At 37.0% G+C, this 21875-nt stretch overlaps 1 protein-coding gene across 1 annotated transcript in view; it reads right to left on the bottom strand.

Annotated features, from left to right (window-relative positions):
• Positions 1 to 21221, bottom strand: part of PTPN20 (protein tyrosine phosphatase non-receptor type 20) — a 47959-nt gene extending 26738 nt beyond the window's left edge. Inside the window, exons 1-3 of the mRNA XM_044662706.1 lie at positions 21210 to 21221; positions 16253 to 16353; positions 3746 to 3843 (exon numbers count right to left, since the gene is read on the bottom strand). Of these exons, the coding sequence (XP_044518641.1) occupies positions 3746 to 3843; positions 16253 to 16353; positions 21210 to 21221 (211 nt within the window). The remainder of the gene's footprint in view (positions 1 to 3745; positions 3844 to 16252; positions 16354 to 21209) is intronic.
• Between the last annotated feature and the right edge of the window lie 654 nt (positions 21222 to 21875).

Raw genomic sequence — 21875 nt, 5'->3', positions numbered from 1 at the left:
AATGTTGGAGGGGATGTGGCAAAATTGGGACATTAATGCATTGCTGGTGTAGCTGTGAACTGATCCAGCCATTCTGGCTGGCAATTTGGAATCATGCTCAAAGGGCTATAAAAGAATGCCTGCCCTTTGATCCAGCCATACCATTGCTGGGTTTGTACCCCAAAGAGATCATAGATAAACAGACTTGTACGAAAATATTCATAGCTGCGCTTTTTGTGGTGGCAACAAATTGGAAAAGGAGGGGATGTCCTTCAATTGGGGAATGGCTGAACAAACTGTGGTATATGCGGGTGATGGAATATTATTGTGCTAAAAGGAATAATAAACTGGAGAAGTTCCAGGCGAACTGGAGAGACCTCCGGGAACTGATGCAGAGCGAAAGGAGCAGAGCCAGAAGAACTCTATACACAGAGACTGATATACTGTGGTAAAATTGAATGTAATGGACCTCTGTACCAGCAGCAATACAATGACCCAGGACAATTCTGAGGAATTTATGGTAAAGAAAGCTACCCACATTCAGAGGAAGGACTGCAGGAGAGGAAACATATAAGAAAAACAACTGCTTGAACGCATGGGTCGGGGTGGACATGATTGAGGGTGTGGACTCGAAACTACCACACCAATGCAACTACCAACAATTTGGAAATTAGTCTTGATCAAGGACACTTGACAAAACTAGTGGAAATGCGCATCGGCCATGGGTGGGTTGGGGTGCAGGAGGGGGTGTTGAAGGGGAAAGGTGGAGCATGAATCATGTAACCATGTTAAAAATGAATATTAATAAATGTTAAAAAAAAAGATATGAATAAGCAGTTTTCAGGTGAAGAAATCAGAGCTATCAATAGTAATAAGAAAAAATATTCTAAGTTACCCAATTAGAGAAATGCCCTTTAAAACGAAACTGAGGTACCACCTCACACCTATCAAACTGGCCAATATGACAGTAAAGGAAAGTGATGATGTTGGGTAGGATGTGGCAAAATTGATACACTAATGTATTATTGGTGAACTGATTCAACCATTCTGGAGCACAATTTGGAACTATGCCCACAGGGCTATAAAACAATGCATACTCTTTAATCCAATAATACCACTACTAGGGAAATATCCCAAAGAAATTTAAAAATAAAAAGGAGAAAGGACTACTTGTACAAAAATATTTAAAGCAGCTCTTTTTGTGGCAGCAAAGAATCAGAAAATTGAAGGGATGTCCACCAACTGGGGAATGGTTGAACAAATTATGGTAAATGATGGTGACTGAATACTATTATGCTGTAAGAGATGATGAACAAAATGATTTCAGAAAGAGCTACATGAACTGAGAGAGAATGAAATAAACAGAACCAGGAGAGCATTGTACACAGTAACAACAATATTGTGGAATAATCAGTTGTGAAAGACTTGGCCACTCTCAGCAATATGATGATCCAGGACTATTCTATTCTGAGGGACTCATAACAGAGATTGCTATCCACTTCCAGAAAAAGAACTGTTCGAATCAGAATGCAGAGCAAAGCATATCACTTTTCACTTTAGTTTATTTGGGTTTTTATTTAGGGGTTTTGGTTTTATATGATTATTCTCTTACAAAAATGAATAGGAAATATGTTTTGCATGATAAATACATGTATAATCCAGATCTAATTGCTTGCAAGCTCTAGGAAGGAGTAGGGAAGAAAGGGAGCGAGACAATTTGAATCATATAACTTTGGAAAACTTGTGTGGAAATTTATTACATGTAATTGGCAAAATAAAATATCTTTATGATAATTTTAATTGTTAAATTTTAGCATCATTTATGGCTTAAAAGTTGGCAAATCCTACAAATCATGACTTGATTTGCTGTTTGTCAATTATCTAAACTTAAGAAAGCAATGGAGAAAATTTTAATAACATAGAATAAAACTAAAAGTATGCCATGCATACATTTATTTTTTTACATTTATTTTTTAAAAAGCCAGTTGCTAGACATTTACCTGCCCACCTCTTAACACAACCTTCTCACACCCCACCCAGATCCCCTCAGAATTTGAGCTGGCCAAGTATCAGTACAGCACAGGCATAGGGAAATACTGTGGGGAAAGTACAACTCTTCCCCCCAACAAAGCCCCTTTCACTCTAATCTAATAATTCAGTACTGTAGGAGTTATAAACATTTTGGGAAGCCAAACAAGATTCAAAAGTTGCTTTCGTTATCCAAACTCAAATTCAAATCCCTTTCTATGGCTATGAACAAAATATTTATTGAGTGCCTTCTCTTGATCAGAAATCAGAAATCAGAATTCTTTTAAAAGCACATCAGAGAATCAAGGATCTAGAGGAGGTTTTAAAGACTTCTTAATCCAACCACTACCTAGAATGTGAATCCCTGTGAATCCAAGGTTCCAAAACTCTTTTTGGACTCAACTGTTGGCAGTCTGGTGAAGCCTATATACCCCTTCTCAATATCATGTTTGTTACCTACATTCATAACTGAAGAAATGCTAAGTTTCATTTAGAAAATAATGAAAATAAAGATGGAATTTTCCCCATCCAAGTTCATGAAAATTCCTGAAATCTAAACATAAACCATTTCCCAGGGTCCTAGGTCAAGGACTCTTACTCCAAATCATCCTAAGAAGTGGCCTCCTAGCCCTTACTCTTAAAGATCTTAATTTCATACTGCTTCACTCTCTAAGAAAGATGAACCCCATCATTCAAGCCTGTACTCAGGCTACTCCTGGCATTAATCCTGAGAATAGTTTAGAATCCATGTTGTTGTGGCCATAATTTCACTCTTAAAAGGCTGAGATACATCCAAATGAAAAGAAGATGAATGAGATGTTTGTACATATGTTCTGGCTAATAAATTGATGTTCCACTAACTGTTGGACTTCAGTCTCTTAAGGATTCATGGTTTGATGGTGTGGGTAGTCCCTCTACTGATACAGATCATACACCTTCTATACTCTAAGAGGGAAGGGAAAAGGATAAGCATTTATCAAGCATCTACTATGTGCCAGACATCAAGGTCAGTATGCAGGGGGAGGAAGAAAATGCCCCAACCAGATACTGTAGAGAAGAATCAATACAATTGAGGAAGGAGAACAAAAAGGAAGCTCAGGAGTTCATAAGAAAGAATATCTAAGAAGTGAGTCAGTTTTAAATCTGATAAATGTTGAAAACAAAGAACAAGAACCTAAAATGACCTAATTGGTATGGCTCATTAATTGGAGAATGTCTCTCCGAACTAGAATATAAGCTCTTTGAAGCCAGAAACTGGTTAATATTTGTCTTTATATCCCCAATATTTAGCACAGTACCTGATACATAGTATGCACTTAATAACTACTTACTGAATAACTATAACAATTATATGTAACATTTTAGAGCTGCAAGTGAAAATTCCCCCACCTCCTTAAAAAAAAAAAGAAAAATCCTTATCTTCTGTCTTATAATAAATACTGTGTACTTGTTCCAAGGCAGAAGGGTGATAAGAGTTAAACAATGGGAGTTAAATGACTTGTGCAGGGTCACATAGCTAGCCCATCTCCTTTTTGAGAAAAATAAAAACATTGCCAAGAAAAGGAGAGCATGACATTTCCCCCTTTTCTGTCCCTGCCATACTTTCTCCTTTTTTCTCCAAGCCTTTATATCATGGGTATTGCTATAAACTGTTCCAATCTTGCTTTTAATATGCATCGATAATTCCAGTGGCAACAAGACATTTTCCAATAAAAACATAGCTGCATCTAAGAAATACCTGTGGACGCAATAATTGGCGAGTCCTGGGAAGATCCTGCATGTTCATCTTCATTGTCCCAATTTTCAGAGTGAAAGCTTGGCAAGGCCCTCCAAATACTGCACCCAGTCATAAGAAAAGAGAACTTCATATTTATTCAGGCATCCAAATGAGGTGCACCTTTAAAAAATAACCTATTATTATCTACTCTAGTGAAAAGAAGAGTCTCCCATCCCCTTGATGTAGCCCTCACATTGGTTTCTGAACTTATCTTTAAATGTGGGTGATCTAATGTCCTGGAATTCACAATTTTGAAAAAGTGGATCAGCCCTCTGAAAATGTGATGATATATGAGCCAGGAAGTCTTGAAGTTTTCCCATCCTGCCCCATTACAGAATCCTTCCCTGTTCCCTACTTACTTACCTTTTCAAGCTGAACTGCCTCTCTCTTTCACTACTCTTCCTATATTTCTGGTTCATACCTTCCCTGGTTTGGGAGAGGTAACTAACTCTCTTGCTTTATAAGACCTCCTGGTTGTGGGGAAGGGGGTAAGAATGGGATAAAAAGAAACAAGAAAGAGGAAATATCTATTCAGCAATAATTACCTCAATAATTAACAAGCTCTATTTTAAGTGAAATAAGTACTTAAAGGAAATTCATGGGATATGAAAGAATACGATTCAGATGGTCTCCTTAACACTTTTACTAATTTTATCAGCAGCCATTTGCCAATTGTATTCAAATATTAGGTATAGACTATTAGAGAAGACAGATGTCAGAATCTGAGATAATCTCTATTTACCCCCATTCTATATTCTAAAAGTTTTTATTTGTTTGTTTGTTTTTTTTTATTTTTTGCAGGGGAGGGGTTGTTTCTTTTACTTTTTCATATGCTGGCAGAATTTCACTTATTTCAGTTGGAATTTGCTGATTGTGAATGAATTTTGGCCCATATTAAAAACAAAACCAAAAACATGCACTTTGGGGGCATGTAACAGACCCAAAAGAATCCCTTAGGATCATGCCAAGCCATTTGGATTTCTGTCTTTGACTTAGGATAAACAGAATAAATAAAATTCACTCTAGTCCACTTTTTTCTTGCTATTGAAGCAATAGTAATATGAGTCAACATTTGTCTATTGCTTTCTACAATTAAAAATGCTTTGTTTTCTTTTTCCAATTTATAAATAATTTTGCTATTTTTGTTATTTCTAATTGCAATCTCAAAATTTGGTTTTATTTCAGGCAATTTTGTATAGCTAAAAGTTTCTTTATGTTCATAAGGCACAATCAAGCAATTTTCAAATGGGCAAATTTATGCACACAAGCCTATCAAAAAAAAAGTTTTTACTTATACAGACAATATTCTCTGTCCTCTACAGTCAAACTCTATGAAGGGATAAAGAAAGGGTCTGTGATTTCAATTGTAAAAGAAACCTCTGAATAAAGAAACTCCTTCTACTAATATGAGAAGATGCTAATCTGTGACTTAAAGTTTTAGAAGTTTGCCTGGATCTCTGCAAGGTTCTTCAAAGTAACATGTGGTCAGGCTTGTGTCCAAGGCAGAACTAAAAACTGTCTTGTTTCTTTCTTCATTGCTTCCCTGATGCCTGTCTGGAGTAAGTAATAAATCAAGGGAAAAGCAAGTCTTCAAATACAAAAGGAAGAAGAGCCTCTTTACCCTGGAGAGCGCTGAGAAAAACTAAGTGGTATCCACGAGTATTAAGCCTAAATCCAAGTGAGGAAAGAAAGGAAAGGGGGAAGGAGAAGGGAGTAAAGAAAGAAGGGAGAAAAACAATGAAGAAGTGTAGAAAGAAGATGAGAAAGATAGAGCAATTTGTGAAATGGGACCTGTTAGAATGTGATAAGGATACTTTTGAATGGAGTCTTTGTCTCTAATTTCATCAATATACCTGTCTCTATTCCTTTTATCTTGATTTATTTTTTGTTTCATTTTGTTTTCAATTTTTAACTTTTTTACATGTTGACACAATTTTTTAAAAGTTTTCTTATATTTTGCCATCCATATCCTCTCTAACCCTTCCCACTATTTCCAAGATGGCAGGTAACATGTTATAAAACACATTTTCCTGTTCATTATGTTGTGAAAGAAGACATTGCTCGCACTAGAGAAAAATTCGGGGAGGAAATGAAGTGAAGAATGACATGCTCTCATCAACATCCAGACACTGTCAGTTCTTTCTATGGCAACGGATAGCTTTTTTATCTATAATTCCCTTGAAGTAGTCCTGGATCCTTGCATTGTTGATAATAATTAAGTCATTTGTAAATGATCATTAAACATTATTGCTATTGCTGTGTACAGCATTCTTCTGGTTCTGCTCACTTCACTTTGCATCAGTTCATAAAGTCTTTCTAGGTTTTTTTTTTTGTAATCATCATGTTTGTCATTTTTTATGGCACAATATTTTTCCATTACAATAATACATCACATTTGGTTCAACTATTCCCCAATTGATAGACATCCCTTTAGTTTCTAGTTCTTTACCACCACAAAAAAACTGCTATATTTTTGTGTAAGTGGTTTTTCCCCCTTATCTTTGGTCTCTTTGGGATACAGATCCATTAGTGGTATTCCTGGTTCAAAGGATATGCACTGTTTGAAATGGATGGATGACTGTTTGAAAAGTGTTTTGTATTTGTGATGATATAGTTCTTGGATTTGTCTTGGCAAGGAGACTCCAGGTATTTTATATAATCCACAGTCATTTTAAGTAAGATTTCATTTTCTCTCTCTTGTTGGACATTATTAGCAGTATAGAGAATATGTATGTGAATTTATTTTATATCTTGCAACTTCACTAACATTAATTATTTCACTTATATTTTTGGTTGATTCTCTGGGATTTTCTAAGTGTACCATTATTGAAGCAGTGCACTTCATAAAGTGAGTCTGGACGCAGTATACCTCCTGTACAGTACACCTCCACCTGGGGAAAAAAGGGACTCTAATCCTGTAGAGCTTGAGCTTCGGGTGTTTCTTGAAGATAAGGGGACTTTGGTCTTATAGGATTCTAGCCTCAGTTTATAATTTGATTTATCTAAATCTGAGAGGGGAAAGTTAATGTCCCCTAGTGATAGTTTTTTTTTTATTATTTCCTCTCATAACTCAAGCAATTTCTTTAGGAATTTGAATGCATTTGGTGCATACATGTTAAGTACTGATATTTCATTGTCCTTGATACCTTTTATCAAGATATAATTTTCCTTACCTCTTTTAATTAGATTTTCACTTTTGCTTGGTCTGCAATCCTAACTGCTATCCCTGCTTTTTAAACTAAAGAATAATAATTGTTTTTCTCTATGCTTTTACCTTTATTCTGTGTATGTCCCCCTGCTTTAAATGTGTTTATTATAGACAGCATATTATGAGATTCTGACATTTAATCCATTCTGCTATCCTCTTTTATTTTATGAGCGAGTCCATCTCATTCACATTCATAGTTGTGATTACTGTGTGTTTCTTTCCATCTTGTTTTCCCCTTTTTTATCTCCCTCTTCCTTTTTCAGCCTTTCCTTGTTCACAAGCGATTTTGCTTCTGACTACCAGCTACCCAAGTTAACCCTGCTTTTTGTCCATCCATCCCTTTTCTTATTCGTTCTTCCCTTCTAACTTTTCTATATGGTAAGACAGGCTTTTATAGTTAACTGAATTTGGATATTATTTCCACTTTGCACAAATTCCAGTAAGGTTCAAACATTGTACTATCCCCTCATCTTTCTCTCCACTGTAATGATTCTTTCATGCCTCCTCACATGAAATAATTTGTCCCGACTTTCCTTTTTTTCCTTTCCTGTATATTTCTCTACTTATCTTTCTATTTTTTGGCGGGGTTGGGGAGGAGGTGAGGAAGGGTGTGGATATCATCTCACCATATTCAACTCACTCACTTCCTCTATCTTTGCATGTTCCTATTCATTGCCCTAAGGGATAAAGTTCTCAATTATCTTCAATACCTTAAGTATCCTATGTACTTTTGGTATCTTAGGCACTTCAAGTATAATAGATATCTTAAATATCTAAATTATCACTTTCTTATGTAGTAATGTAAGCAATTTAACTCCACTGTTTCCATTTATTACTCTAAGCATCTTACTTTAATTATCTAAGTATGTTAACTATTCTAGTTATCACTTTCCAGTGCAGGAATATGATTAGTTTAACCCCATATGTCTCAATTTTGTTTCTGTTTCCCTTTTGATGCTTCCCGCCCCCTTGCCCCACGTGTTGAATTTTCTTTTCAGCTCTGGTTATTTTGTCAGGAATGCCTGGAAGTCCTCTATTTCACTAAATGTCTGTTTCTTCCTCTGGAATTTTTTGCTCAGTTTTGCTGAGTAGGCGAGTCTTGGTTGTAATAAGCCAGTAGATACTGTGTAATCCTGGCAGTGGTTCTATGATATTTGAGCTATGTTTTTTTTCCAGGCTGATTGCAATATTTTCTGCATGGCCCAAGAGTTCTGGAATTTGACTGTGCTAGTACTGGGATTTTTAAATTTGGGATCTCTTTCCCAAAGTGATGGACAAATTTTCAGTTTCTGTTTTATCCTCCTATTCAAGGACATCAGAGCCATTCTCCTTCATAATTTCTTACAATATGATGTCTAGCTTTTTTTTAATAATGGTTTTCAGCTGTCCAGTGATTCTTAGGTTGTCTCGCCTTGATCTATTTTCCAGTTCAGTTGTTTTTCTAGTGATATAGTTCAGATTTTCTTCTACTTTTCATTCTTTTGAATCTATTTCATTGTTTTCTGATGTCTTAAGGAGTCATTAGCTTCCACTTGTCCAATTCTAATTTTTAGGGAGCCATTTTCTTCTTCTGAGCTTCATATTTCATTTTCTAGAGTTATTTTCTTGTTTGAGATTTTGTATTTTATTTTTATGTAGCTATTTTCTTTAGTGAGTTTTTTCTTAGCCCTTTCTCTTTCTGTCATTTTATTTTCTAACTCATATTCTAAAACTATTATTATTTGTATTTTGATCCTCTTTTAGAATTCTTCCAGGATTTCATTTGTGGTCTAACATCCTTCTGCATTTATTCCTTTGAGGCTTCACAGTTTTTATTTTTGTATTACTGTCCTCTTTTGGCCTTGTATTTTTGTTAACTTTGTTGCAGAAATAGTTTTCCAGTATTAGGCTTTTTCTCAGTTTTCTTTGACATTTGGAGGAAGGGAGACTTTTTCATGACCTTACCTATATGTCGAAACTTAGCTCCATTCCTAGGATGAAGGAAGTATTTTCCTAAGCTTGTACTGTGATCTATTCTAGGGTCTGAGACCTGCTTGGCTGTCTTAGATCCCAGATTGAGCACTTCGCAGAAATAGCCTGGTTGATCTGCCTTGGGGAGGTTGCAGTGGTTTTGTCTAGATTTGGCTTTTATGGATTACACTGGATTCAGCTTCTCTTGCCAAGACTAGACCTTGTTGGACTGAGTTACTCCTACTACTGACTCTGTTGGGTCACATTTGGACTCTGTTACAGCTGGATTCTGCTGGGCTACAGACCTCCCACTGTGACCTATCTTGTACCATGTTGTTTTCCACTCACTCCCTGCTGAGCTTAGACTGAGCCAGCTGTGCCGTTTCCCCTGTCTTTTGTGCTATATCACATCTAGGTCTTGTTTCTTGACCTTATCCTCTTCTCCCCTCCTACCCCAGCAAGTTGGGACCTCCTCGCTCTCCCTTCATGCTGTTCTAGGCCAGAATACTACCTTTACCCTATCTTCTGTTGGTTTACCACTCCAGGACTCATTTTGACATTTTGAGGCATTTTTATTGTATTTTACTTGAGGATGGTAGGTGAGCTCTGAGCACATCTTACATTGACATCTTAGCTACTCATAATCCCTATTTTCTTTTATTTTGATTTGAAAGATCAACCAACCATCTTATTATAATGCAATAAAGAACTTTAAAGGCCTTAAGGGCTTCAAAGAATAATTGTTGTTGTTAGTCTTGTCTGTTTTTTTGGCCCCATTTGCCACTAGAGACTTTCTTGGCAAAGACTATAGTGGTTTGCCATTTCCTTCTCCAGCTCATTTTACAGATGATAAACTGTGGCAAATAGGATTAAGTGACTTGTCTATGGTCACCCAGCTAATAAGTGTCTGAGGCTGGATTTGAACTCAGGAAAATGAGTTTTCCTGACTTTAGGCCCAGTATTCTAATCACTGTGCCACCCAGCTGCCCTTCCAATGAGCTGCTAACAATCTCCTCTTCTCTTTCTTCCTTCCCCCAGCATGTTCCTCTACAAATCAATTAAGTACACTGGAAGCCAAAGACTCTCTAAATAGCTATTCCTCTTACAATGTCCCATCCTCTGCCTCTGTCCATTATATTAGTTGTACTTTATGCCTGGAATGCCCTCCCTCCTCTCTTATGTTTATTGGTTTCCCTAGCTTCCTTAAAGACTTAGCTTAAATCCCACCTTCTTCAAGAGCTTTCTCTGTGTGTTCCTTTCATTCACTTCCCACAAAACAGTTACTAATTCCTAATCTCTGAAGTTACTTTCATTTACAATGCATATATATTCTTTTTTAAACCCTTTCCTTCCATCTCAGAATCAATACTTGGTATTGGTTCCTAGGCAGAAGAGAGGTAAGAGCTAGGCAATGGGGATGAAGTGACTTGCCCAAGATGACACAACTAGGAAGTGTCTGAGGCCATACTTGAACCCAGTACCTTCAGTTTCTAGGCCTGGCTCTCAATCTATTGAGCATATAGCTTATAATGCCTATTTCTTAATGTACATGGTTATTTACATACTACATAATCACCACCAATTCCCCTCCATCAAAAAGTAAGCTAACAAGTCAGGGCACAGAGCACATATTTTTGTATTCCTTTGTATCCAAAGGGGATAGGTCCAAATATTAGCTTAGTCACTACATCTGTGTCCCTGGACTAGCTCTTTAATCTCTCACCTATAAATTGATGGTAGTGAATCAAATTAATTTTGAGTCCATGACAGTAAAGAATCCCAGTGACAGTCATTAATCTATAGTTTAATGAGTCCATTTACCTTTCTTTTGGCTTTCTTTGCATCCACAGTACTTAGTACAACAATGCATTTGTTGATGCCTGGGAATTTTTTTTCCTTATGAGGGCCATGAAAGAATAAAATTAGAAGAGCTTGGCACCATTTGCAGCTGGTTGGAGTAAGAGGAGAGGTCACTTTGTCGGGGCCAATTCCTCTATTCCTCCCTAACTGGTTTTTATCATCACAAATCACAGAATCATAGAGTTAGAAAGACTGGTCATTCAACAAGCATTTACCAAGTGCCCATTATGTGTCAAGCATTGTGCTAAGTCTGAGGGATACAGAGAAAGGCAAAAGGAGGAGGAACAACCTCATTAACCTGTAATTAATGAGAGCCATTTAGATTCACACTACCATGGTCTTCCAAGCTGGAAGGTGCCTCAGAGACAATCTAATCTAATCATGATAATTGTACAGATAAAGGTTTAAGGAGTTAATCCAGATCATATAGGTAGTAATCAAGCTGGTATCGGACCCTGGTTCCATTCGTTCCAAATCTAGCACTTTTCATCACTACTGGCCCCCAGGGAACTTGCCTCCCTCATTTTTATTACCTGTGTGACCTTAAAAGTTATCTAGTTCAACCTCCTTATCTTTCAAATGAAGAAATTGAAAAGAAGGGTGGGGAAGTGATTTTTCCAAGGTCAAACAGGTAGAAGATCTAGGATATGAACCCAGGTTTTATGACTCTAAAACCAACTTGCTCTTCTGTGGTCTCTCTCTGATGTCTCTAGGCCTGAAGAGAAATGCCTTTAATGAACTGGAATTATAACTGATCTTGTCTTTTGCCTGTCATGTGATGCTTAAATCCAGGGGTGAGCTAGAGCTAGCTCTAAACAGCAGTCAGTGAAGTCTGGTTAATTTACACACATGACACAAATCAAGGATTGACTTTGTTTTGTTTTGTTGCTATTTAGACTTACATAATGTTAAAAATGCATATTGAAATTAAAAAGGTGTCCTGTTTACATTTTCTTCAGAGAAATGGTTGTCTTATACCCCTGTTCATACCCTAAAACTGATATTTTAAAGAAAAGAGAAACATCAATGGAAAGACAATTTGTGAACAGATCAATCAACATGTAGCAACTATACTATTAGGGATACAAAGAAATAGGTTATAAAAGAAAAATGATAATAGTGGTCAGAGCATTGGATCTGGAATAAAGGGCCTGTTTCAAATCTTATCTCTTGTCATCTACTACCCAAGTGACCTTAAGCAAGACACTTAACTTACAGAAGCCTCGGTTTTCTCATCGGTTAGACCAAAGGTGCATCGATTTCTAAATCTGTGATCCCATTAATATAAAATTACCCTCTCTCCTCAAGAAATTCACAAACTAATGAGAAAAAATAGAAATACACATTTAAGATAATAACTAACACCACAAGTTTCATGTTCCCTGAAATTCCCTCATGTGATCCCTGTCTGTTGTCACTACATCTTTCCCTCTGCTTTGTAATCTGCAACCTCCTTCTTCATCTGCACCATGGTTTCTTTAATCCCTGTACCCCTCAGTTTTTTCCCAGGTCATCATCCAATGAACTGGTTAGAATCCCCTCCCTTCCTCATCTTGACCCATTGGCCAGTGATTTCAACTCTAAACTAGCCTCTTTGAGTCCTTCATCCTTTTATCTTATCCAAGACCTTGTCCTTTCAAGCCTCAGTTTTGTGTTATTCTCACTATCTGACACCTGGCTACTATTCCTGTGCTGTTAAAGCTGAAAAGAAAAACACAAAACAATGTTGATTGCATCCATTACAAATTTATGTTATACTATCTCAACTGGGTCCTCATGGCAGCAAGGCAATCCTTTTATACCTTTCTGATTCACTATCCCATTCACCACACTGACTTTTCCAAACTTATTCATCCTTGCTCAAACTTTCATGGTTCCCTCTGCCCTCTCCCTCAAAGATTAGAACCTTGTCTCATATTTTACTGAAAAAATTTAAGATCATTCATTGAATATTCCCTTTTGAAAAAAATACTTCAAGTCAAAATTAAAGAAATGCAATTTAAAACAACTGAGATACCACCTCAAATCTACCAGAATGGTTAACATGATCAAAAAGGAAAACGACAAACATTGGAGGGAATGTGGGAAAATCAGGGTTCTAATACACTATTGGTAGAAGTGTGAACTGATACAACCATTCTGGAGAGCAATTTGAAAACAGGTCCAAAGTACCACAAAACTATGCATACCCTTTGATTCAGCAATACAACAACTGGGTTTGTGTCTCAAAGAAATCAGAGATAAGGGGAAAGAACTTATGTATACCAAAATATTTTAGCCATTCTCTTTGTAGTTGCAAAGAATTGGAAACTGAGGGGTTGTCCATCACTTGTGGAATGGATGAACAAGTTTTGGTATATGATTATAATGGGAGTCATGAACAGGATGAGTTCAGAAAAACCTGGAAAGACTTATATGAATTGATGCAAAGTGAAGTAAGCAGAACCACGAAAACAATGTATACAGTAGGAGAAATATTATGCAATGATCAGTTGTGAAAATAAGCCTTTATCAGCAAAGCAAATTTCCAAATAGCCAAGAGACTCAGACTGAAAATACTATTTATAGCCAAAGAAGGAATGCTTGGAGTCTGAGTACAGATCAAAGCATGCCATCTTCCACTTTATTTCCTTTGTAAGACTTATTGTGTGTGTGTGATCTGTTTCTTCTGTGAGCAATATGGAAATATATATTGCATGAAAGGACAAGTATATCCTACATCAGACTATTTACCACCTCAGTGGAGTGGGTGATGGGAGGAAGGAGAAAATATGAATCCTGAAATGTTATTACCCTCACTATATGTACATTCTATCCCATCTTCTGCAATAGATTTCCTTCTTTATATCCCTACTTTCTCACTAATATCCAATTACTACCTGTCTACTGGCTATTTCCTTAAGCCTGTGTCTCCCCATTATCAATTTTTTTTCATTTATTCTTTTCATTTCATCTAGTTTTTATGCCATATCCTTCCTTCTTTTTGTAGCCAAACTCCTTGAGAAGACTGTATATAATTCCACTTCTTTCTTTATCTTTTTAAGTCTCTGAGGTATGCCATCTGACCTATGCCAACCTCTTGCTGAATAAACTGTGGTGGTTTCCTATTACCTCAAGGATGAAATAAAAACCACTTGTTTGACATTCAAAAGTCTTCATAACCAGAATCCCTACTACTTTCCCATTTTTTCCCATACCTTAATCCTCTCCACTTCCTCTGCTATCTGCTGACACTGGCCTCCTTGCTATTCCCTGCACAAGAGACACCATTTTTCAACTCTGGGCATTTTCACTGGCTGACCACATTCCTGGAATGTACTCTTTCCTCATCCCCATCTCCTGGATTCTTTAAAATCCAAGGTAAATATCTCACTTTCTACAAGAAGCTTTTCCTGATTCCCTTTTAATACTATTCCCTTTCCTTTGATGATTATTACTAATTTATACTGTACATATCTCATTTGTACACAGTTGTTTGTATATTTTCATCCTCATTGGAGAATTCATTGAGAGAAAGGATCAGGTATTTTCTCCCTTTCTTTGTGTCCCTAGAGCATAGGAGGTGCTTCATAAATGCGTGTGGACTGATAAGCTTGTGGACTAATAACTCCATGTTAATTCCTAAGTAAAATGGACAATGGTAGAGCAGAGTAGGAAGAATACTGGCTTAGTGTCAGTAGAGAGCTCCATTCTAATCCTGTATCAGAGATTTATTTGCTTTATGATCCTAGAGAAGGTACTTAATATTTCTGAATCTCACTTTCCACATCTTTAGAACTGGGATAATCATGCTTTACTATCTAGTAGACCAGGAGGATATGAGGGAAAAGCCTTTCAAGTCTTAAATCAAAATAGAGATATGAGTCATTGAGTTAAAAGTGCTATCACCATTTAAGAAAGATTAATGCATATTCATCAGGGAAGATCTTCACTGACCTTGAAAGATAAGTAGATAGGAACAGGTGCTCAAGAAGAGGGCATTGGGTACAGGGAGAACAGTGTGGACAAAGGTATAAAAGAAAGAAAGTTCAGAAAGTGTTAAGGAGATAGTGAGTAGATGAGTTAGGTTGGAGCAGAAGAGAAGTAAAGAGAGTAAAGATGGAAAGGTAGGCTGAAATCAGCCAGGGGAAAAATCTAAAGAATAGGATAAGGAACTTGGACTTAGGGAATGGGGAACCACTGAAGGTCAGGCAACAAGGGAGAGAGGCAAAGATTATGCGATATAGAAATAAGTGAAATAAATCCAAATTCTCCCTGGTCATACACTCTTATTTTGTGACCTGGTCCCTGGGAACCATGGGTAAATTTTTTTAATCCAAAATTGAATGGGAAAAAACACATCTTTATATTTCACAAATCTAAAATTATCTCAATTGTATTACATCCTACGATTATGACATTCTAAGAAAGGGTCCACAGGCCTCCCCCGAGTGCCTAATGGATTCATGGCATTCAAAAAATGAAGAACCCTAATCCAAAAACAGTGATTATTCCCTGAGAGCAAGTAAAGCATTTCTGGAAGGTGAGTTAACATTTAGTCCATATCAAGATAACATTTAGGTCATCAAAATAGTCATTTAATTAATGGTCTTTCAGTAACCCAAAAGAGTAAATGAAACTTCCAAGTTATTCAAACCAGGCTTATTCTAATGCTTCCTTCCACCATTTAATGGACTTAGTGAAAATTATAAAACAGTATTATGGAAAAAAGATCACAGCAAGTAAACTCTACCACAGGATAGCTCCTGCTTAAAGGTCTAGGAGATAATTTCATAAAATAATCCTTATAGTTTGTTTAAAACAGCCAATGTACTCCACTGGTATCCAGACAATGTCAGGAGATTTGAAAGGAAGGCCCCTTGTGGAGGATTTATGGGAGGGCACAGAGAAGGGTCACAGAGGCTCAGAAGGCATGAATGGATTAGCAATTGGCCCTGATGAAGGGAATAGCCACATCAATGGGTTTCCAGATACAAAGCAGAACAAAGTCAGTTTAAAATATTCTGCTTCTTGGATCACATTTTCTAAGTAATTTCCAGTCCACTTTTATTAAATCTTATAATATTCCAGGCATGTCTCCCTCCCCAAATTCAGATCATTATGGCAACACTATTTAACATCCAATTGTCCCTAGCTGGAGGGATAATGATATATAAGTTCCAGGGCAAGGGTTCTTAACCTGAGGTCCACAAATTTTCAAGAGGGTCCATGGATAGATCTTTCTCAGGGGTCTATGAACTGGAATGGGGAAAATGTATCTTTATTTTTACTAATCACTAACTGAAATTTAGCATTTCCTTCAATTATGATTTTTTAAAAACAACATTATTCTGAATGGTCCATATATAGTCTTCTCCACAATGCCAAAGGGATCTATGACACAGAAAAGGTTAAGAACCATTGCTCTAGGGGGAAGAGGATTAAAAAGTCACAAAACACACAAATGATACCTAATAGAATTCTTTTCAAGGAGATCCTCATAATCAATCCTAAATGAGGAACTCTGTCGACACAATTCCACCTTCTGTGAATTAACTTTAGTTTTAAAGACCTATGAACAAAAGATATCAATCAGAAATCATGGCAATGCTTTCAGAAAATACATTTTTTATTAAACAGTGGATTCTCCACCCCCTTCTAATAATAACAGGACATAAACATTGAACAATGGCATTTTAAAAACACAGTATCAAAAAAGTCTCTCACACAAGTATGGCCCATGACTGCCCCCCAACACTAAAGGCAATGAGAATAGAACAGAAGCCTCTCGATGTAGATGTCTATGTTCCTGCCTCTTAGAGAAGATGTGAATGCCAGGATACTTTTCAAATATAAGTTGTTATTAAGTGACCCTCAAACATTCTGCATAGAACTTAATGGCAAATCCATTAATAAAATGATCAGACAACTAATTAGCTGAATTCTCTTTGCCAGGTTTATGTGGAGATCCTTATGGCAAGCTGGAATTCATTGCATTCAATTCATTTAAAGCATAACGTTGGAAAATATTTTTCAAACTGTAAAATCCGATCTAAATGCTAGTTAGTAGTATAACCCAAGTTGGTTTATTAAAAGCTTAGAAGATTAAAAAAAAATAAAACATGATTAACAAATTTGACAGGACTCATTACTTTTAGTGGTCCTGCTTTTGATACTGTATTAATGATGCTTAACCAAGTCACCAACCCATACCATATCCTTCAAGCCTTTTTGTGGAAATGGCTTAAAACAAGGCACATGTGGCATAGGATTCGCTCTAACTTTATTAGGAAGACAAAGGCTTTACATTGACCAAAGTTAGGCAAATCAGTTCAGCTTTCTTGAGCATAGACTTGGATTGCTCCTCTCTAAAGTGATTTTTATCCATTACTCTAAATCAGCTCTAAATCATTGAGCTTATAATGTTGAGTGCTTAAAAATGTTTACATTAAACTTGGTTGGGAGACAGCTAGGTGGCACAGTGGATGGAGCACCTGGTCTGGAGATGGGAGGTCCTGAGTTCAAATTTGATCTGAGATACTTTCTAGCTGTCTGACCCTGGGCAAGTCACTTAACCCTAATTGCTTAGTCCTTGCCATTCTTCTATATTAGTATTAATACTAAGAAAGAAGGTTTGGGTTTTTGATTGGGAAAGAGATACAGGCTATAGTGACTTCCAAGTAGAGAATACCTAGTGTGGCAACTCAACTCCTTTATTACTTATATTCTTTGAGTCGGTTAGGGATACTGGATCATAAAATCATAGATGTAGAGTTAGAAGGATTCTCTGAGATCCTCTAGTTCAACTCCTTATTTTATAAATGAGGAAACTGAGGCTGAGAAGGTATTTGCTCAGTCACACAAGTAATAAACTTTCTGATCCAGAAATCAGTCCTTTTTTTTGGCATAGATAACATGCTATCTTGCCCCAGACCCCAGGGTTATTAGGTTGTTTTAAGAGGCAGGACTTGAACCCAGGTCTTCCTAATTCTCTACCCACCACTCATCTCTATCCCCTATACTCACTGAACAGATAACATGATAAAAAGTGGTTGGAAAATGGAAAATGTTTTCTTCTGACTATGACATTCATATGGTCATAAGCACTTAATTTTTCCAGAGGAAGTCAATATTCTCTTTCATTCTTGGCCAGAGAGATTGGAGCTGAAAGCAGAAGGACCAATCGGAATGGAATGAACACAGTAAAGCAGCCACACTGTGCTTGTGAAATCCAGAACAATGTGCCTTACCAGGCAATCCAAAGAGTACACTGCCTTCCATGCTTCATCGAGCCCAGAATGAACCCACATCTATTATGAATACTCATCAATTATGAGAGGATGAACACTAAAAGGATTTATGATACCCAGTGTGAAAGATGCCTCTCATCTATAAAATAGCATCTGAAAAAAGCTATTAGATGAGCCCCAACTGCTAGCAAACACAAGGAGGGTTTTTTCCAAGGTAAAGGGAAGCCAGATACTACTGCCAGAGAGTAACCCCTTGTTGCAAAAGGAGCCAAGAAGACAGACACTTGACTGCCCTCCAGATGGAGATAGAAGAGGGGGGGAAAAACCATTCTGTGAATGAACAACAGTGGCTGATTACACAACATGTGAGTGAAAATTGGATTCTGCCTTTTGATTAAAGCAAAGACCATCTGCAGGAACATTTGGGAGGGACTCCTTCCCAACTGGGGAGCAGTTGACACATACATAGTAGGGAAACTACTTACCTATAATTCATTTTCCCCAAAGCAAAAAAGGATATACAGCGTGATTCTTTGTGCATAAAGAACAGGAAGGGATATTTCAGTTGTTAGCATAATAAATCTTGTTCTTATAGCTCAAATGAGTTTGAAGAGTCCTGTTTGTTAGAAGAGTTGTTACCCTGCTACCTTATTTTTAAATACAAAGCTTCCACAATCCTCACCTCCCCCCACCCCCACCGCTAAAAGAATGGCTATCACTAAGAGATTGGGAAAAATATAATTTAGAGATGCATGATCCCAGATAGATTATTTTCTCATTTACAGGGTGAGTGGTCTGAAGTGACCTATCCCATGATAATTGATCGATATTATTATTGATAAAATAATAATTGAAAAGTCCCATATATGAGCAAAGTGTTCACAAAACCATTGGCAACTGACAAAGAATGAACTTTCAAGGGCAATTAAATAAAATGACTCCCAATAAACTAATGTGGCTTCCGGGAAATAAGGAGCTGAGATAGGAAAGTAGGGCCATTTATAGCCTACGGACCTGTTTTGCAGCATTGGTAAACAATAATTAATTTCTAAATATTCATTTTCAGGATTTCCTGGAGTAAGAATAGTAGGAGCAATAGATAAAATGACCCAATGCAGAGGAAAGATGCAATGTTATGTTATGATGTTGTGTTTCCAGGAAACAAAAGCAAACCAAGGACAAATTGTTCATTTATATAAAAAATGCATTCTTTAAATGAAAAGACCCCATGGAAATTCACATTGGAGGAACATTTAAAATCGTACTTCAAAAGGTAACTGGATTACACTTGGCGATAGATTCGAAGTGTTCCAGGTGGTTGCTCTTCAAATTGAAGTCTAGCTTGGAAGACCAAAATGACTCAGGCCAAATGAAATATGTCAGTGCCTTATGATTTGTGTAAAAATACTGAGGCATAACAGGGTTTAGAATAAATCTATCAAAACATGGCTTTTCTGTAGACTGTTGTACACTAACAAATGATTTCAAGCAAAAGATTTTTTTTCATAGATTTTTCTGGGGTGTAGTGGGAGAGAAAGGGACCTTCCCATAATATACCTGTGAAAGGAGTCACTATGAAGTTTGTGCTGCTTTAAGGCAGGAAGACTAGTAACTAATCTTTATGAAAGTCCCCAGTACTCACCTAGGAAGACTCTCAAGTCAACAGTTCTATTTAACTACATAAAATTTAAGACAACAGTTGCTCTTTACAGCCTAATGACAGCAGCTAAGTCAGTTACCAACCCGAAACTGCATTGTTTCTCCTTAAGAAACAGGAGTCTTCAAACAAGCCATCTATGGAGGATCATTTCCATATTTTTCTTTAAAGATAATCAGAAGGTTGCTAACTAGAAAAACTAACAATTCAGTAAAATTCCTTGTGAAACACAAATCAAAAATGGACTACTTGTCTATATTTAAAGCCTTTCACCTTAAAATCTTCTACTCTTCAAGTAGATAATCTTTCAGAGAAAGGAAGATGATCAGTATTGAACTAAAGGATAATATTCTTCATTTTTCAGTTTCCAAGAGTTTGAGGACCTCTTTTGAAGAAAGACCTATGATTTCATCAGTGTAGGGGATTGTATGCAGAGAAACTCCTTCCACTGAGAGATCACTTTCCCTTCTGTAACTTCTAGCCTTAGAGCAGGGATTCTTAACCTGAGGTCCATGAACCCCTAAAAGAATCAATAACTAGATTTCATGGTGTCTATGAATATGGATGGGAGAAGAAAACAATCACATGTTTATTGGTTTACTTTCTCATTCTTTGTGATCTATCTTACATTTTTTAGAAAATTTACAAATCCATACAAAGGCTTTAAAAGGACACTGTGAGGTTAAGTGACTTCCCTGTGCATTATGATCAGCACCTGTGCTTTTCAGAGAATGTATTGCTGGGAAAAGCTATCAATGACATTGCTTTATGCTAAAAACCAAATTTTTTTTGAAATTGTTTTTCCTCTCTGTTCAACCCTAAAATAAGAAGTGAAGTCAGTTTTATCCTGGAGCTCTCAAAACTAAAAAATTTATTGGACAATCCAACCACACAGCAAAAGTCTATTTCAGTCTCAGTGCTCCTACCATGACTGTGTCCCCATGATCAAGCTACGTGAAGGACCAAGGTAAGTGCTTAGTTTCCTCTGGGCTCATCCCCTCAATCATTACATTTTCTTTAGCTTTAACATATATTAGGAAACTCCAGACTGAGATCCTCCCCACCTTATGATAACTTCCCATGTCTCCTTTTCATTGTCAGTAGAAAATTAAATAAAAGATACTAAAAGCCATCTAAGGTATACACATATAGATATAGATATATGTATGTATGTGTATATGTGTGCATATGTATGTATGCATATCTATTTCTAAGTAAATATATAGATCTATAGAGATATTTAACTGATTAGAGCAACTAAAATTAAAGTGAAGATCATTATTCTTTGGCTTTAAAAATAAAGAATTTTAAAATGTTTTACTTTACCAAAGGTTTACTTAGTTTTCATTTCATATGTGATGGGGGGAAAGTCAACATCAATGATGCTTAATACAAGCAAAATACAAGTTTTTGAACATAGGGTTTTCTTGGGAAGCAGTGGTTTACATCAGAGTTTTAGGCATTAACCAAGTCTGGCTCAGAATACATCCCACAATGTCAACCCATATCTCAGAGTTTTACCTGACTGCCCATTGGGCTAGCTGTCTTGTCCTGACGTGGAGAAGGCAGAGTCTCCAGGGCCGTGAGGCTTCTGGTAACAGTGGTATCTACTGCATGCACCTTTCCTGAACAAAGAAAAGGAAAGAAATGATAAAAAACAGAAAGGCCTACTCAAAAGTCTGAACCGGGCCACTGTGATGAGAGCCTAGCTGTTTCAGGAGGTTTTCCCTCTTTGTCTATATTAGGGTCTTCCTTTCCTCATCTTCCAAATTAGCATCTTCTCAAAGAAACATCTCACCCTCCTGTTAAGATCACTGTGGTAAAAACCATCCTACTTCTCAGATGGGGTCTAACAGCCACTTTACCAGATAACCTCTGGGGCACTGATACAGGTAAGTATTCAAAACTTTCTACCAATGACCTTGAAATGAACAGCAACTGCCCCAAACCCCCCACAGCCAGAGTGAGAATTGGGCCACGCTGCCATGTTTGAGGGGTGCTCTCTCTCCCCTCCCCCTCCACACTCACTAGATTCTAACTAATGCACATGTTCTCAACTGCCAAACTCTTCTGGAATCCCTCCCTCAGGACAAGCTTGGTCCTTTAGAAAAGGTTCATCTTGAAGACCCACGTAAGATGCTTCCAATTTGGGAAGCCCAGTCCTTGGACCAAGATTAGTCCAGCTAT

Source organism: Gracilinanus agilis, chromosome 2 (genome assembly GCF_016433145.1).
Source record: "Gracilinanus agilis isolate LMUSP501 chromosome 2, AgileGrace, whole genome shotgun sequence".
Taxonomy (NCBI): Eukaryota; Metazoa; Chordata; class Mammalia; order Didelphimorphia; family Didelphidae; genus Gracilinanus; species Gracilinanus agilis.
Note: the sequence above shows the minus strand (reverse complement) of the source record. Positions and strands in the feature narration are given on the sequence as shown.